Source organism: Tachysurus fulvidraco, chromosome 2 (genome assembly GCF_022655615.1).
Source record: "Tachysurus fulvidraco isolate hzauxx_2018 chromosome 2, HZAU_PFXX_2.0, whole genome shotgun sequence".
Classification (NCBI taxonomy): Eukaryota; Metazoa; Chordata; class Actinopteri; order Siluriformes; family Bagridae; genus Tachysurus; species Tachysurus fulvidraco.
In genome coordinates, this window is record NC_062519.1 from 37,420,648 (window position 1) to 37,439,589 (window position 18,942).

Below are 18,942 nucleotides of genomic sequence, written 5' to 3' on the forward strand. Positions count from 1 at the left end.
ACTATGTTCATTAAAGCAACGTCAAAAAGTGAAGCTGCTGTAAAGCTTTATTGTGGCAGCAGAGATGGCAAAATCTGCCAGGCACTTTAATGAGGGAGAGTTTGTCAAAAAGTGTATGGTCAAAGTTTGTGAAATGAACACCACCGATGTGTCTTTTATTTCAAATTTAATTTCTTATGTGTTTGTAAAATCAAGCTCTGGTGGTTCCAAATCCTGTGTTTAAGCAAAACTAAAGTTTGTTTCCATATGAAAAAGGTTGAACATTACAGATCAGTTGCAGTTCATTTTTCAATAAATATTCAGTTTGGCCTGTGACTTTATCTCAGTTTTATATTTTGGCCCACTGTGTCTTTGAGTTTGACACCCCTGGTTTAGACCATACAATGAAATACTTACTTTGCACGTCTCCCTTACAAAAATAATGAAAATAAATAATAGAAATTAAATGTATGGAAATCTACAGTATATACAGAGTAAGGTGCTCAGTGTGTTGTGTGGCAGCAGTCAGTAGTCTAATGGATTGTGAATATAAGCTGTTTGTAGTCTTTTTGTCTTTGATCTCACACTCCTGTAGCGTCTCCCAGACAGCATAAGTGTGAAGAGGTTGTGTTGTGGATGTGTATTGTCCCTGATGATGTTATGGGCCCTCCTGATGACCCTGGTGTTATAAATGTCCTGGAGTGATGGCCACTCCACAGATGAACTGTGCAATTTTTATGACCCGCATTAAAGCTTTCCTGTCCTGAACAGTGCAGCTTCCTTGCCACACTGTTATTGAGCTGGTTATCACACTTTCAACAGTACATCGTTCACCAGTTGACATCCCAAATTTCCTCGGCCTTCCTAAGAAGTTCAGGGATCTTCTCAAGAGCTGCTGAGTATTTTTTAGGCCAGGTGAAGTCCTTACTGATGTAGGTACCAAGAATGAAGGTTTTTTCCCCCTCTGTACCTCTGTCTCACCAATGTCGATTGTGATGTGCTGCTCCTTCATCCTTCTCCTAGGATCAATAATCATCTCCTTCATCCTTCAATCATCTGCATGTAAGGAGAGATTATTTTCCTGACACCAGGCTATCAGACCTGCTACTTCCATTCTTCCAAGTCCAATGACTGTGCTATCATCCGCAAACTTTATTATCTTCGTGTTGGTTTGGGAGGCCATGCAGTCATAGGTGAAGAGGGTGTACAGCAGTGGGCTCAGGACACATCCTTGGAGGACATCCCTGTGCTCACAGTTCTGATGCCTGATGTCCAGATTTCTACTATGACTGACTGGGGTCTGTCTGTCAGGAAGTTCATCACCCAGTTACAGAGAGAGGGTGAATGTCCAAGGGTGAGGAGCTTTTCAGAGAGCCTGTATTGAATAACTGTGTTGAATGTTGAGCTGTAGTCGTTGAATAGCATTCTCACATATGTGTCCTTACTCTCCAAGTGTGCAAGGGCTGTGTGGATGGCAGCGTTGACAGCATCTTCAATGGACCGGTTTTGTCGATATGCAAACTGAAACGAGTCCAAGGTATTTGGAATGTTCCTTTTTATTTTTATATCTATCCTTACAAAACACTTCATCACTATGGGGGTGAGTGCAACAGGACGATGGTCATTCAGGCGGGTCACAGTGTTCTTCTTTGGGAGCGGTATAATGGTGGTGGACTTGAAGCAGGTGGGCACCAAGGCCTAAACAAGGGACAGATTATAGATGTCCGTGAACACGTCAGCCAGTTCCGACGAGCAAACCCTGACTGCCCACCCCGGGATGTTATCTGGGTCGGGTGCCTTCGTAGGTTCGTATTCCTCAGAGCCATGCTGCTGCTGACACAGTGAGTGGTGTGTACAGTATGGACACAGGCCAGGGTCCTATGCTGTTGGCTAGTGTTTGAGGCCTCAAAGCAAGCATAAAACTCATTCAGCTCATCTGGGAGTATGATCTTGGGAGTTGTGTCTCCCTGACTCCTCGGACGGTACTCTGTGATATGCTGAAGACATTGCCACATGAGTCTGCAGTGGTGTAGTATCCTTCCAGCTTCAGACCATAGTGTCTTTTGGCCTTCCTGATTGATTTGCATAGGTTGTATCTGGCCTTTTTGTATTCCCCAATGTCTCCTGAGATAAATGCCGTGGAGCAGGCACGTAGCATGGCCCACACCTCACAGTTGATCCAAGGTTTAGAATGAGTCATAACTCATTCTGGTACATGAAGAAAAACATTGTATCCCATGAAACGGAGCCGTATTTATTCGTGCCTGTTCATGCTGCCGGGAACGGAGGTGGTGATGACTCACACATTGAGGTCAAAGGTTCTCCCGCAAGCATCTGGTTGTTGTTTTTTTTTATCTCAGCCTCAATTTTCACAGTGACACAGTCAAAAACAAAGGCCCTCATGCATGATCTAATTAAAGAGTGTGAGTTATCAGTATAAAAGAAGGTTAATTTTGAGCTTTAATTTGAGCTTGTCTTATGGTTGTTACATTTGGCTGAACAACAATAATGTTCCAACAGTTCATTCGGTTCAAATTCATCACCAAATTTATTTTGCGTCATTTCCCTTCATTCTCACAGACAAGCTGCCATGTTTTTTTCCTTTAAACATATTTTATGTGAAACCGGCACATTCTTAGTTTATTATTATTATTATTATTATTATTATTATTAATAATAATAATAATAATAACAATAATAGTAATAATCTTGAGTAAAATTACTCTTTTGGTGACAATAGATATTCAGAAAACACGCTTGATGGATGAATGACTGTAAAGTGAAAAAAAGAGCTGGTCAAATTTTCTCCCATTTCCCACTAGCTTAGGGATAAGGTTATAAAAATAGCCTTAAAGTTATTCTATACAGTGATCCCTTGTTTATCGCAGTTAATATTCACTCCATAATGGCATGCCACCGCGGCATAACTTCTGCCCTGTTTAAACATATCTAAAAGTTTGACCTTTTCATTTATGGTCATAATCTTCCTCTTCCTCTTGGGCTCACTAGTGGAATCTTTTGCAAGCCCACGCCACATAGAAGGCATTGTAAGGGCTTAACCAAAACACAATACGTGAGACACAGTTGACAGCGTGAACGACAGTGGCAAGATACAGTACAACAAGGGAAGAAGCTGGGAGAGAATGTGATGATGCGCAGCCAATCAGCTCAGATCTCACGCCGGGAGCCAATCACCTGCCTTGTCTGAGTGCCGTGGGTATGTACAAAGCCTCTGAGAGAGTTTCTCTCTTTGTCTGGCATCCTGGGAAACCGTTGTTATTTTTATTTTTCGATGAAATATCTTTAAAATAATCACAGATGCACTGAGGCCGTGAAACTTGAACCGCAAAACTTGAATCGCGAAGTGGTGAGGGATTACTGTATTTCTTAATGGTACAATGGCTTGTGTTGTTCCAGTTAGACCTGAGCAGCTTTGTTGCCTGATTTCTTAGTGAAATATCCATTGTGTGTTATTTTGCCATGACCAAATCCAAGACTTCCTTTTTCTACGAGGAGTAAGATCTAATCTTTAATTAATCTAATCTGTAATTCTTGGTATTCAGAAATACTTCTTAGTATTGCACAATTTGGTGACTTATTCTGGCAACTTATTCAGTATGTTTTAGGTACCTTTTCCTTAAAGAGCTGGTACTGTAATACTGCTCCCAAGATACATCTTCACCAAGGTTAAAATGCAATAAACATTCTGTGATTGAGTTTTTTATCCTCCAGTGATATTGTGCGTACTGGAGATGCCACTGATCCTGACCTGATTTTTTGCTCTCTGGACCATACTCCAGATTCCAGTTCTCATCAGTTGGAGGTCTTTTACTGCTGCTGAGGATGTCTGCATGTTGTCAGCCTGGAGATTTTTGTGGATAGTACCACTTAGAATCCATGGAGATGGCTTTGGCTTTGGACTGCCATTGCGCTCAAGTCTCCACCAATAAACATTTCATAACTTCAACAAAAAGACTAAAATTACGCTGGTGTCACCCAGATGGTGGCAAGTTCCCTTTTTATTCTATTCCTTCTGAGGGTTTCTTCCTTATCTCATCTCAGGGAGTCTTTCCTCACCACTGTCGATTCTGGCTTGCTTATTTGGGATAAACCTTAATTTAGATTTTTTTTAGCATTTATATTCAGAATTTTTAGATTCCATGTAAAGCTCCTTTGCGACAATGTACATTGTTATAAGCTTATAAAACTTTAGTTGTATATTTGTTATTTAATTCAACTGAATTATTGGTCCTATTTCCTTTCAGGTTGTCTGATATTAAGTGTTTTAGAAAGTGTCCTGTGACCTCTTCTTCTCTGCCAATAAAAACTACTCGAGAGTCCTCACTATGACCAGAACATAACATTTCTTCAAATCAAGCCCTGTCCTTGTTTTGTTAGTCGCTTCTCTCGCAAGCAAAGTAATCAGAATAGAATCTGAAGATGAATAGGTTTCATTGCCTCATGTCTCATTGCCCCATGTCTCACCCTCGCAATTTCGCCTAGATACTGAAGATCTGCTGCTACAATCGTAGTTTAAAATGTTTTTGCATCATCTGTCTAACAGTTTCTATAGTTAATTCAAACTGATTTCAGTTTGGTGGTCTGGTTGTGTCCCATGTCTAAAAATCTATTTAATAATAATTTAAAAAAACACTTTTGATTTAAGATTCGGTCTACAAGGGCTCAGGAGATGAGTTTCCACAGATAATAAAAATCTCTGCAGCTACATATAAGGTCAGATTCCTCTTAGCTCACCATCCACACAATAGTTACATACTATTAGAAATCTAACTGGTCATTTCACCCATGACAGGTTTTGTTCCATGGTGAATAACGTATGAAGGGAGTGAGTAATTCAATTAGAAGGAAAAGCAATAGAGACCTAATTGAATTTTATGGATCATAGTTGGGACTGATTTTGTTTCACAAGTAATAAGCGGCAGAGTGAGAAAATGTCAGTATGGGAAAATCGCAAAGAAACGCATCGACTAAAAGAAGGGAGGAAGCAACAATTTAGTCGGCATGTCACTAATGCGTTTTTCATGGTAATAACACACCGAGCTGTACAAGACACACACCGCTGGATAATTTGTCATGGCACAGGGTTGTGTCGATGATGGTGGCAATTACATGTACATACAAAAATTCGTTCAGCGGTCAAAAAGATCCCGATATAAATTACTGGTGTGATGAGGTTAGGGAAACATCTGAACAAAAACTATGCAGTGATATGCTTAAGGCTATAATTACAGCTTTAAAAAGAACCTGCATTATGATTTACACTACTACAAGAAGAAAATAATAATTTATCAGCAGTGGAAGAGTTTGAATTCATCACAACATCACAACATAAAACACACTGTCTGATGCTCAATTCTGATTGGTGTTTTCCTGTAACAGCAGCTCACACAATACATCCTTACTTACAGTACAGACCAAAAGTTTGGACACACCTTAAAAAGTCTGGACACACCACCTTCTCAACAGGACAATGACCCCAAACACACCTCCAGGCTGTGTAAGGGCTATTTGACCATGAAGGAGAGTGATGGGGTGCTGCACCAGATGACCTGGCCTACACAGTCACCGGACCTGAACCCAGTCGAGATGGTTTGGGGTGAGCTGGACCGCAGAGTGAAGGCAAAAGGGCTAACAAGTGCTAAGCATCTCTGGGAACTCCTTCAAGACTGTTGGAAGACCATTTCAGGTGACTACGTCTTGAAGCTCATCAAGAGAATGCCAAGAGTGTGCAAAGCAGTAATCAAAGCAAAAGGTGGCTACTTTGAAGAACATATTTTCAGTTGTTTCACACTTTTTTGTTATGTACGTATATAATTCCACACGTGTTAATTCATAGTTTTGATGCCTTCAGTGTGAATCTACAATTTTCATAGTCATGAAAATAAAGAAAACTCATTGAATGAGAAGGTGTGTCCAAACTTTCGGTCTAAACTGTATATCAATGACCCCATTTGAATTCGTTAGCGTTTCTATAGTAACGTTTCATAGGCAGGGATTTGTATAGTAGCCCAACGTAATTTTTCATAATGATATGGTTATGCCTTTTTCCGAGGAGATGTTTAATTATCATTTACGGCAGGAGTTTTCAGTGTCAGTGCTTTGTTAGAAGCAGAAGAAAAGCTGTAACTTTAAGCTTTCAGTCACGAGTCAGAAAGGACAGAGGACCTTGGCCTTGACATATAAAAAAAAGATTTTTTTTTTGTCTTATTAACATTCGAAAGAAAGAGTATCATCAAAACTATCATTGAGATCACACTTTTCTCTTAATATTTGATTTACCGGATCTCTTAAGTATCTGCAAGAATTAATGGAATGAACTGGTGTCACATGATCAGATGACAAGAAAACTGCATGAATATGCAGCAGTAATAACATTAGGACACAAGGAGTTTATATAACATTACAGAAACTATTCTCATAAAAATTCAGATTCCTTTGGAAAATCACTGAATTCACTGAATGGCAGTAATCACATCTAATAATGTTGAAGATTTTCTCAAGTATTTTCTAAGAATGGCTTGTGCAGAGTGTTTAATCAACTAATGATCTAAGACGCCACGTGTTAGGATTTTAGACACGTTTGCAGATCAGAACAGCTCTGGGATCATATAACAAATACTGACTGAGCAGTGTTCATTATACCAGGTCAGCAGACTCAGCCATCAGAGCAGCTCCCAGGTTAGCATGGCAACTGATGTGGTTGCTAAAAGCACGGCCACGTAGCTGTCGCTGACGTGGAGCTTCACAGCAGGATGGTGACAAAGCTGAATCACATGCTGTGAAAGAAACAGGACCTTGAGTAAAACTAATCAGTACAAAAATTCAATTTAATGTACAAATCGTATAAAGGAAACTTGGCGCAGCAAATATTACAAACAGTTCCTTGATTTCATATGCAATAAAAAAATGCAAACTATTGCAAATGTGTAAGCACGGCAACATAAACCCTTTTTAAAGCCCTCTGAGGCATTTGAGGACCTGGCAAGTTCATCAGCACTAAAAAATAGTGCACAGAAGCTTAGAAAAAGGTTCACGGCGATCACAGTTCCATTTAGCATCCTGATCCACGGGGAGGAAAAAAAAAGAGCGGCAGCATCTGGACTGCACATAGGTAATGAGATCCCAGGCTCTCCTGCTGAGTATATTACTATCTCGACTTGAACTACCACCTTAGGCCACATTCTTATCTCCCCCTTCTTTTCTCCTTCTTTTTTCTCTCTTGTTCTGTCTCAAATAAAATGTCTTTCCTTCCTTTTTTTTCCCTTTCACTTTCGGAGAACAGAAAAAGCAGCGAGATCACACTCTGTGAAGAAGGCGACGTCACAGTCAGGTGATTAGACCCGAGCATGTCGTGTCTGTAGTGCGTAACAAGGAGATAGTTCTAATCACACTAGGCACACATTACTCTAATCTCATCCTATTTGTAAATGAATGATATGGTCCAAAGTTATCATTATTAGCTACAGTCTGTGGTGAAGATAAACGATTTACTCTCCATATAGACTGGCACACAGTTTTCCCTTTCAGCAAGTATAACCATCCATTTACATTAATGGCATTTAACAGACACCCTTATCCAGCTTACATTTAAACTCATTTTTATTTTATACAACCAAGGGTTTAGGGCCTTTCTTTGGGGCCCAGCAGTGGCAACTTAATGGATCTAGGATTTAAACATGTCTAGATCTTATGATCTGTAGTCCAACACCTTAACTACTAAACTACCACATCCCCAAATAACCAAAGAGGAACCATTAAGGAACCCTTGTTTCAAAGAGTGCCACTGCCTACAACAGGTAATAATAAAAAAATATACAATTGTTTTACTTGTGAAAGCATTTGTCTATACGCTTCAATTAAATTCAGTTGTAATTGTACTGTATATCATTGTTGTATCGCTTTTAACAATGGATGCTGTTGCAAAGCAGCTTTAAAGGAATATAACAATTCAAGGTTAAAATTTTAATATATGTTTATTCTTAATGAGTGAAACAGTGGTAACTGTGCAAAGGTAAAACTCCCTGAGACTACATGAAGAAAACTTGACTCAGAACCCGTTCTCATCTTGGTGACACTTGATAATGGGGCAGTGGTGGCTCAAGAAGTTAAGGCTTTGGGTTGTTGATCAGAATTAAAGCCCCAGCACTGCCAAACTGCCATTGTTGGTCCCTTGAGCAAGGCCCTTAACCCTCACTGCTCCAGGTGATCCTGTTGTATCAAGGCTGACCCTGCGCTCTGACCCCAACCTCCAAAGTTGGGATATACGAAGAAAGAATTCCACTCTGCTGAAATGTAGACGTGGCGATAATAAAGGCTTCTAAGCCCCAATTTCAAAATGTGTTTCTACATCATTTCTTTTCTTTAACTGTTCACTACTGTATATATTCAAGTGCAATTGTGTAGCCAGGAGCTTCTGAGCAAATTATAATCTAAACCATTTCTAGTTTTAGCATAAAGAACTTTAGGAAGAACTTTTCCTCAAGAATCGACAAGGCTTTCTTTAAAATTCGATTCTAAAAATCAAACAAACAAACAAACAAACAAACAAACAAATAAAGGCCATGTCAGGAGCCTTCAAAAGTAGTCAATACACTTTAAAATGACACTCCTAGATACAAAATATTTAATCTAGTAACCTAGAGCAGTTCTCAAACTTATGAGAAAGACAAATATTTGTAAACTATAACTGCAAATAAATTGCAAAATCCGTTTTAACCAAACCTCAGCGGTGCTAGCTAATGAGCCGAGCTTAGTCGCAGGGGGAATTTTAAATAACTTCCTATTGGCAATATAATATATTACACAGGGATTTAGAAGCCATTATGTAGTGCATGAAAAGCCATTTGGGATTCAGCCTAATGTCTGTGATGATATCGTTGTTAATATAGAAACTGTAAACAAGGTGGCTTTTTACAGAGGTATGTGTGTGTGTGTGTGTGTGTGTGTGTGTGTGTGTGTGTGTGTGTGTGTGTGTGTGTGTGTGTGTGTGTGTGTGTGTGTGTGTGTGTGTGCAGTGAATGCGTCAACCTGGAAAATACTGCACCAAATTTTGCACAACATTTCTGATGATTTTGTCAACTTTAAGGGGTTTTCTAAATCACGCATCTCCTTGTCAAATTGTCCTGCATATTATGGGTCTTAATACACTGTAAGCTATGAGCAGCATCCCAAAAATAGCAAAGTTATTAGCTGTGTGAAAATTCGGCAGTGGATTATTACATCTTGTCCTTATATTTCCTCAGGAAAAAAAGACTCGTGCACACGCAACCTGTCGTGCAGTTACTGCTCACCCAACAGCCGTAAGAGGCTCTTCTGAAACACACGCACAAACACAGACATAAAAGAAATGATAATCTCAAGCCTGTGTTGGTAGGAACGGGGTGTAAAATGGCACATAAACAAAGAATCCTAATGCATGTTTGTTTTTCCAGCACACACATCCTCCACACATACACACACATTCAGAGTTGATGCAATAAAGCAGTGCGATATCAACGCTACATCCAGCTGGATGTGAGGAAACAGTGAAGAGAACAAGGACTGTGTGTGTGTGTGTGTGTGTGTGTGTGTGTGTGTGTGTGTGTGTGTGTGTGTGTGTGTGTGTGTTTGAAAGAAAAAGCGTGTAAGTCTTAGAATGATGTAAAGAAACCTAAAGCAACATCACAGAAAAAAGAATCTAGACCTAATCCAAAAAAAAAATAAAGTGCTGGAGATAATGACATCTGATGATTTCTTACCGGCATAAAATGATACATCACTCATACAAACAGCAGAATGGAGGAAACCACAAATGACAGCCAGTTATCTAAATCATTGTTGGTTACACAGCATGTGCAGGTCTGTTAATCTTAATAAAAAAAAGTGATGTAGGACCGGCTGGCTGCGTAGGCAGGGGAAAAAAAACACAACCAGATCCATCAAAAATGGTCGGTAAAGTACACCTGTCATTCCATCATGAGCTCTTACTGACAGCTCCTGATTGCATTGCTGAACAGATGAAGCTTGGCATGTCACTTCCTGTTAAAATACTGCCACGGCCCACATTTCACCTGACTACCTTTTAGCTTCAGGGAAACTCTGACTGACAGCAGGTTTGGTTGGAAGAAGTATTCTGACTGACAGCTGGATGAAGAAGGAAGAACAGAGAATCATTCTCTATGATAAAGCAATGCACCTTGGACTAGAGGCAAACAAGACACATGGGACCGCGTTTGTTTTATGCTACTCGAATTTGCAAAGAATAAAAGATGTTACATGAAGAGGTGGTCATCAGGAGCAGGACTGAGAAATGCCGCAGGAATCGCAAGCTCGCGAGACGAACAAAAGACCACTTAGAAAAGAATGTATAGTAAATGGTCAGGATAAAATTAGGGGAAAATATGTGAAGGTTTCTAAAGATGAATGGACAGAGACATATGTATTGAGTCTCCTCACATCAAATTCAAAACAAACCCGTCTAATCGCTTCAGAGTACGTGACACTAGACAAAAATGGTGCCATGAAGTCATTTTATAGCTATAAACTAAATATTACAAGATTAAACATAACTAAGAATTTAATAGCCTGACATTTTTCCTGCAATTTAAAGACAATCAGGGCTGATTTTCTTTTATTTATAATTAGATTATATTCTGGTAAAGAATTCCAGCATAATTCATTAGAACATCCATGCATCTATTGTAACCCTTGTCCTATACAAGGTTGGGGAAAACATTTACATTTACAACATTTGGCAGACATTTAGCCCTTATCCAGAGCGACGTACATACTGTAAGTGCTTAAATCTCTAACATTGAATACATTAATGCTGGCTCATTAGGTTACATACTTAAGATACCATGAGTTTAAAACATTTGTTCAAAGTTAAAATGAAAAAGTGTCAAAGGTTGTGTTTTTTTGTTGTTTTGTTTAAATGCAAAAGATAAGGAAAGAAGTGCTAGTCGAAGTGTTTCCTGAATAATTACAGTAGGTCTTCAACCGCCGCTTGAAAATAGCCAGTGACTCAGCCATCCGGACCTCTAGGGAAAACCTGGAGTCTATCCCGGGAGACTGGGGGAAAAGGTAAGAGACACCCTAGACAGGGTGCCAACCGATTGCAGACCACAATCCCATGCACACATTCACACACTGTGGACAATTTAGAGATGCCGATCAGCTTGCAACGCATGTCTTTAGACAGGAGAGGAAAACAGAGTATCCAGAGTAATCCCCTGAAGCATGGGGAGAACAAGCAAACTCTACAAACACAGGGTGGATCACCGCAAATTTGGTTTAATTTAAAGATATGGCTTTCAGTCACGGTTCAGTGAAATCGTAACATGCACGAGATATAACCTAGAAGATATGTATTCCTATACATACCATATGTTGAGTGTTGAATTTCCTATTTTAAGTACATTTTTTCTTATTTACTGTAATACATGCTTCTGTATAGAAAATGAACTGATGGTTTAAGGGATAATCTGATAAAGATCTAATCTTCTACACTTACAGCTCACTTTACAATCAGACCTCAAGGACTAATGTCATAATTATATATTAGCTACTGGCCTTAATACGGCTTTTCATAGTTATATACAGTATGTACTCACGCTGCAGATTTCGATCAATAGTCTGTTCTCTTGAGTCGCCACTTCTATACAGCACTGAAAATGATTTCGTAGCTCATCAACATCTTTCCGTTCATCTGCTTACCTCCTCAAGAGCCCATAGGGAATCCACTAAAGGTCTGATTTTCTTCTCATTGTAGAGTGAAAGCAGGTTGTTGACAGCGGCCTTCACTCGGCTACAGCCGCCCTGCTTAAAAAGGAGGCTGAGCAGCGAAAATCCAGCCATGACTTTGTTTTCTTCATACAGTTTGATGGGGTTAACCTTCTCCACCTGCCACCACTGGAGATGAAGAAATAAATTGGTTGTGCACAAAAGCCAAAGGGTCTTCCTTTAAAAAAAATAAGGCCATGAAAAAAAACGATGGCATTTCATTCAAATGCAAAGAACGAGGAATAAATGACAGTCTGCGGAGCACTTACAGATTTGGCAAAGGTGAAGAAACTTTTCGTCTCGCCCGTCACCATGTTTGAAGAACCTACAATCAGAAATCACAAAGTCATGGCTTTTAGAACAGAACTCCTGCTTTGAAGAAATAACAAATGTCTTGAATTAATGGACTCGTCTCAGCTGTCACATTGATGAATTCATTTGGAACCCAGCAGGTTTTGTTCATCGACTCTGACAGCTTCCTAATCAATTAAAAATGCTTCATGCTGCAACATAAAATCCATTTTTAATTATTAATTACTAATATTATGTGAATTAAATGCATGTAGCTAATTTCAAAGGAGAGCCAGAGTTGGAAAATTTACACCTAGGGTTAGGGTTAGGGTTAGGGATTTGAGTCTATCACATAGCATTTTATCATCAGTTCATATTCAGTGTAAAATTGTAAAATAATGAACACCGTCATTTTTAAAGGGATCTAAACGGCAGACTGCAGACGTTTCCACACTCTAGCAGCAAAACCTTTAGTGTTTTAGGTTTCACTATTACAAGTCAACACTTGAAGTGGTGTATATTAAGATCTATCCATCCATATTCTGTAGTGCTTATTCTGGAGTCTATCCCAAGGGAGCTGGGGAACAAGACAAAGGGACACCACAGACGAGTACACCAATCCATTGTGGGGCGCAATCACATAAACACTCATACATCCATTCACACACTATAGACAATGTAAAGATGCCAATCAACCAGCATATCCTTTCGACTAGCGGAGGCAACATCTGAAGCAAAGGCTGAACATAAAAACTCTGCACATACACACACACAAACACACACACACACACACACACACACACACACACACACCCTGAGCAGAGATTTTAACCCCGCACCCCTGGAGATGCATACGTACTAATCACCAAGCCCCTTTTTTATAATGATATTCATTACAAAAAAATAACTAAATGATACGGGTACAAGAATGTACATTTCACATTCTGAACATTCATTCATTCATTTTCTACCGCTTATCCAAACTACCTCGGGTCATGGGGAGCCTGTGCCTATCTCAGGCGTCATCGGGCATCAAGGCAGGATACACCCTGGACGGAGTGCCAACCCATCGCAGGGCACACACACTCTCTCATTCACTCACACACTACGGACAATTTTCCAGAGATGCCAATCAACCTACCATGCATGTCTTTGGACCGGGGGAGGAAACCGGAGTACCCGGAGGAAACCCCCGAGGCACGGGGAGAACATGCAAACTCCACACACACAAGGCGGAGGCGGGAATGGAACCCCCAACCCTGGAGGTGTGAGACGGACGTGCTAACCACTAAGCCACCGTGCCTCCCTGCATTCTGAACATGAAATACATATTCTCCAATCATTTTCTTCAACCTCTTTCATAATACCAGAACAGATTTTGGATCGTCAGCCAATCCTTGGCAAAAATTTAGCCACTTTTGCTGGCGTAGCTGCTATAACTCTGCCCTGATATCGCTTCCAGTGAGCCAGAATCTTACAGCAAATCTAACTTTTTTTTAGCTTTTAGTTCCAGTTAATTATGCTTGATGTAATGGATTGTTGTCTTTTTTAAACTTTCCCCCATATTTCCTTCCTTTCTTTCTTCCATACTAAAACTAAGAGACTGCAAACTCTTGCACTCAAGTGAACACAAAACTACCAACCGTAAAGGATGTATGTGCCGAGTGGCTTCAGGAGACTCAAACCTTTCCCTGAATTCTCACCACACAGACAATCGAGAACAATGTCCACTCCTTCAGGTGAGATCCTAAGAGAGAGAAAAGCTTATTGTTACTTTTGAGTCAATCACTGTAACAACTGTGTTAAAACTGTTGCAACAACATATAATATTACATTCTGCTATGTAAAAGAAAGCTCAAATAGTTTGCTAGGTGAGTGAATGAATGACACAAATATCCGGAGGAGGAACTACAGAAGTATGAGTCAGCAATGTCATTAAAAATAGCCACAAGGTGCAGTGAATTAAAGAAAACGTCCAGTCTGTGATAGAGAGCACTTCACACATGCGAGCACTGAGCACTGAAAAACATGGGCTCCTTTTTCAACGAGGTACAATTCATGACAAGCTGCATGCTGGTTTTAATAACCATGCTCCCTGATACTGTTCTATGTCCCCAGGTTGGTCTCTCTCTCTCTCTCTCTCTCTCTCTCTCTCTCTAGATGAAGATACTATTTAAACAACATAAAGCTCAGCATGAGGAGTTCAGCAGACAGCAGCAACAAAAGCTAAAGAGAAAGCCCCATGATGAATACTATGTAGGTTATTCTTTCTGTATCAGTATGAGAATAATTTTTAAAAAAATCTAAAATAATATTGTCCCTAATTTTTTCTTAATTATACCTTTATCGGCTTGTACAGTAAAAACACAAATGACTGCTCTGAGAAAACAAGAGCCAGAACCTATACAAGATAAAGACTGAACAGTCTTCAATGGTGAGTCTTACAAACAAGACAAGCTGAAAAGCATGAGAACTACATCATTAAGATGGAGTGGCCCCAGGGCCTTTTCTTTTCTGTTCAAACCGCCTGCATTGTGGTCTTGTGATGCCGAAAGTCTCACCAATCGTAAGGTCTGACCTGAAAAAACAATTTAATTTAGCTTTTCTCCTGATCCTGAGAAGAATGTGGGGCTACCGAGATGAAAGGAGTATTAAGCTCTCCTCTCCTACTCGTTTTACTTCTATTTATAAGTACTCGAATGTGCACGAGGCCTTTATAGGAGCTATATCAATCAGCACCTAAAGCTAAGTATGTATCTCAGGGTGTTCATATTGATTGTATAGAGCGCTAATGTTACACTAAGATTGCATCAATAAATTCTTGCTGTGTGTCCGGCAGATCGGAAACAACTTGTTGAACGAGAATCTAATTTTTTTTTGCTGCCAATATGTGAAGTAAGACCATTTAGAAGGAAATCTGGTCAAACATTGTGTTATTCTTCTACAATTGAAATCGCATTAAGTAACGTCTAGGGAAAGTCCACTGCGGGGAAAGAGCTCAAGGCCTGCGTATGTGTGTGTGTTTGTGTGTGTGTGTGTGAGTGTGTAAGCCTGAAAGAGTGTTCTGGTGCCCCTCCTTCCATTAAAGCACTACAGCCGAGAGGAGTGTTGCCATGGGGACCGCAGCCACACAGATCCAGAGAAGGTAAATGTCTCCTCAGACCAGCGCTGTCCCCCGAGCGTGACTCACATTATCATATCCTGATCATCCACACACTCTGTTCCTTTCTAAGCTCGTGCATCTTTTGCCTAAGATCACATAACATCTCTATACCACCAAGTGAATGGAAAAATCCCAAATACACTTCAAACGGGTAAGAAAACATTCTGTGGATTAAAATCGGTGCGCACGGTGCACAAACACACACGTCTGTCTGCTTACTTTCGAACTTCTGCTACATAATCAAGGTTTCGGTCAAACAGGTGAGTGACGGAGTGCCTGATGGCTTCATGTTTGAAAGGAGAGGCCGTGCCGAACACCGTGACGTTGGGGACTGTGGCACACAGCTGAGCAACAGCTTGACCCTGAGAACAAAACATACATACGTAAACAGGAGCGGGCTTCAGCAATAAAAGATATAAAAAAGAACAACAGTTTGGCAGTTTTCCTGAAAGAAAAAAACATCAGTTGTATTAACATGCACACATTATTAACATTTTGTAGCGTGTAGCTTCTTTATTTTATTAAATATACACCTTTATTTGACTGCACTGTTGATTTCTCAATTCATACTCGATAGAACATGAAACTTAATGACAAAAATAAATGAAACATGATTATTTAATAATAAAAATATATATATAATTAATGACATGTTTTTGGAAGGAGTCTCTAGTGTTAGTAAGTTTATAACCTTATGTCTTCTGCCATGAACTTTCTCTGTGACACCGCATGTTTCATTTTATTAATGTATGAACTGGAAGAGAATGTGAGGGAATAGCTGCTATAATTATAAGTCATAACAGGAACGGACTTGTTTCTTGGATGCTCTATAACCTTAAATGTACTATAAGTGGATTATAAAATATGATGTAATTCTATGAGTCACAGAAAATCTTAACTGTTACAAAATTATTATTATTATTATTATTATTATTATTATTATTATTATTATTATTATTATTATTATAACAGAACTTTAACACTTTATGTTTTATTGCTTACATAGTAACAGCAGAAAAGAAAAAAAAAGGCTTTATTTCAAAGATTTTCTTGAATGTGCTACAGAATGTTCCCATAACCACTGCAAGCATTATGCGATAAGCCTAAAATATTAAAATAATAAGATCCTAATATTAAAGTTTTTTCCCCCCACTGGTGCTGTTTCTATGTCCTCATAACCATAACCCCCAGGCTGAGAGGCTTACCACTCCTCCCCCTGCTGAGTGAACTAATACAGACATCCCCTCCCGGAGATTGGCCACCTCAAACAGCATCATGTACGCAGCTACGAAGTTCATAGAGAAAGCAGCAGCCTCGGGGAAAGTCATGTCTTCAGGTATCTTATAAACCCAATCCTGCAGCGTGCACACCACCTCGGCCCAAGCGTTGTAGTTTGTAAAGGCCATCACTCGGTCGCCGATCTGAAAGCACATCAGAAAAATGAACACGTATCCAATGATGTAAAAGGAATTCAGAGAAAACTTGGACGGAGTGAGTTAGTGCAATCTCATTTACATAAGTGTCTAAAATCTAATCTAGTATAAAAAGGGCTCCTGGTGGGTTCTTTGGATAAATCCTTTGCCTCCCAAAAAACCTGCTACGGAATTATTCTGTTGTCGGTTTCTGTACATAAAAGGTTCAGGGGTTCTCAAAGAGGTACAAGCAAAGCTCCCTTAAGTAAGTGCTCTTTATTAGAATTACTGTATTTGATTAGATACTGCTGTATTAGGTGATTTCAACCGAAACGAATCAGACAGAGCGGATTATGCATTTCATTTTATGCCCACGTACGTCGTGCACGACTAAGAGAACTGATCGAATAATAACAGTAAACAGCGTGCAGAGATTCGGCTTATTATTATTGTTGTTATTATTATTATTATTATAAATAAACAGACGGGGAATGATCATAGTGATTGACTGATTATTTATTTGAAGTGGCAGCTGTACCAACATATTCAAATCCTCTGTACAGAGCCCTCTGATAGGTTACTGTCTCTGAGAGAGAAACACTGTTGTGAGCCTTAAAATAGTTCTGGTAGAAAGACAAACCAAAGAACTCTTGCAGATTTTACTATATGTCACATCCTAGCAGCTTCCGAAAAGATTTTTTAGCTAAACATAGAGATAAAAAATCTCTATATTGTTAGAAGTATATTCAGCTACATACTGAAGATTTGTAATTAGACACATATGACGTACGTATGAAAGTCTGCAATAATGTAACGTACCTCAAAGCCTTTGGTATTTTCTCCCACAGCTTCCACTATTCCAGAACATTCAAATCCAGGTACTAGAGGGGTTTTCGGAGGATTATCAATATTTCCTTGACGTACCATAAGATCGAGGAAATTCAAGCCGCTGTAAAATCATATATTAGGATCATAATCTTAAAATAAAACACAGAATGTCTTTTTTAAGCAAAATGGTGTCGGTGACAGTGTTTTCTTTTGTTTCTTTTCTTTTATTAACAGCCACAATGCCATAACTTTAACCTGAGATACCTGACACCCAATTCTCCTGTCTCTATCTCCTCATTAATATCTGTAGCTCATTCTTTATACTGGTACTTGTTTACTGGTACCAGTAAAGCCATTTATAACTGAAATGGCTCATATGAATCAGCATGTTCTAAAACCTCTGCACCTCCTTAGTGCTGTCTAAAAAGATTCAGAAATTCAACTATTCAGAAATGTGTTATTGCGTGCAGTTTGTTCCCATCATCCTTATGCACCTGTTCCTTATGGCAGGATTTACTGCAACATGTTGCTATAAAGCGCAGTCGATTTACACATCCAAAGACATTTAAAAATAATAAACAACTAAGAAAAAAAAAAGAAAAGAAAAAAAGAAAGAAGGAAAAAGATCATTATACATGCTATACCATGCTTTAACGCGAATTTTCACTTCTCCTTCTTGGGGTTCAGGCATGGTTTTCTTGGTTACTTTGAGTTTGTTTAGACCCCCAAACCCTGAAAGCAGCACAGCGCGCATTTCCTTTGAATCTGGCGCAGTAACTGCGCTCTCCGGCTCTTTAGCTCCATTCTTTTCGATCATTTGCTCGGTTTCCTCCGCCGTCTCCGTTCCCTCCTTCGCCATCTCTGCCGGTCTATAACGGTCCTCACGATGCGCCTTCAGCAGGTCTGGTGCGACTTCAGCTCTGCCCAGTGATCCAACTCGTGCTATTAGCAGATTTACGGTAGAGTCAGAAGATAGTACCGTAAAAAATGGTACATCACACCAATACAGACTGGCTGGACTCCCCAAAACTTATACCTTTTTTTTCAGTCTGTTTGAAGTAGATCTCAAAACCAATAAATTCTATAATTAATATATTTGATCTTGTAATCATCATCATCATCATCATCATCATCATCTTCTTCATCATCATCATCACCATCTTCTTCTTCATCATCATCATCATCATAATCTTCATCATCATCATCATCATTTCATTTAAAAGCATTACACTACAGTTTATTGCTATACAAAACAGCCATAATTTTATATTTTGCAGAACACAATGTAAAATAATCCTTGAAGCAGGTGTATAACAGCCTTTGCCTAAATGAAAGGAGATGAAATACCTGAAGCAAAAAAGGGCTGATACCTAAGAAGCCTAATTTTAGCTTTATAAATAAGATCAATGGTGTTTGGATTAATGGCTGCCTCTAAGGAAAAAAAATCAATTGATGCGACACCATCATTTAGCCTGCAGGGTAAAGCAA

The 18,942-nt window shown here is 39.4% G+C and overlaps 1 protein-coding gene across 1 annotated transcript in view; it reads right to left on the reverse strand.

Moving 5' to 3' along the window:
• The window catches only part of vat1l (vesicle amine transport 1-like), a 30,888-nt gene extending 12,479 nt beyond the window's left edge, over positions 1-18,409 (reverse strand). Inside the window, exons 1-7 of the mRNA XM_027153026.2 lie at positions 18,099-18,409; positions 17,446-17,575; positions 16,420-16,635; positions 15,434-15,576; positions 13,695-13,798; positions 12,030-12,085; positions 11,695-11,889 (exon numbers count right to left, since the gene is read on the reverse strand). Of these exons, the coding sequence (XP_027008827.1) occupies positions 11,695-11,889; positions 12,030-12,085; positions 13,695-13,798; positions 15,434-15,576; positions 16,420-16,635; positions 17,446-17,575; positions 18,099-18,313 (1,059 nt within the window). The 5' untranslated portion in view covers positions 18,314-18,409. The remainder of the gene's footprint in view (positions 1-11,694; positions 11,890-12,029; positions 12,086-13,694; positions 13,799-15,433; positions 15,577-16,419; positions 16,636-17,445; positions 17,576-18,098) is intronic.
• Positions 18,410-18,942: the final 533 nt, after the last annotated feature.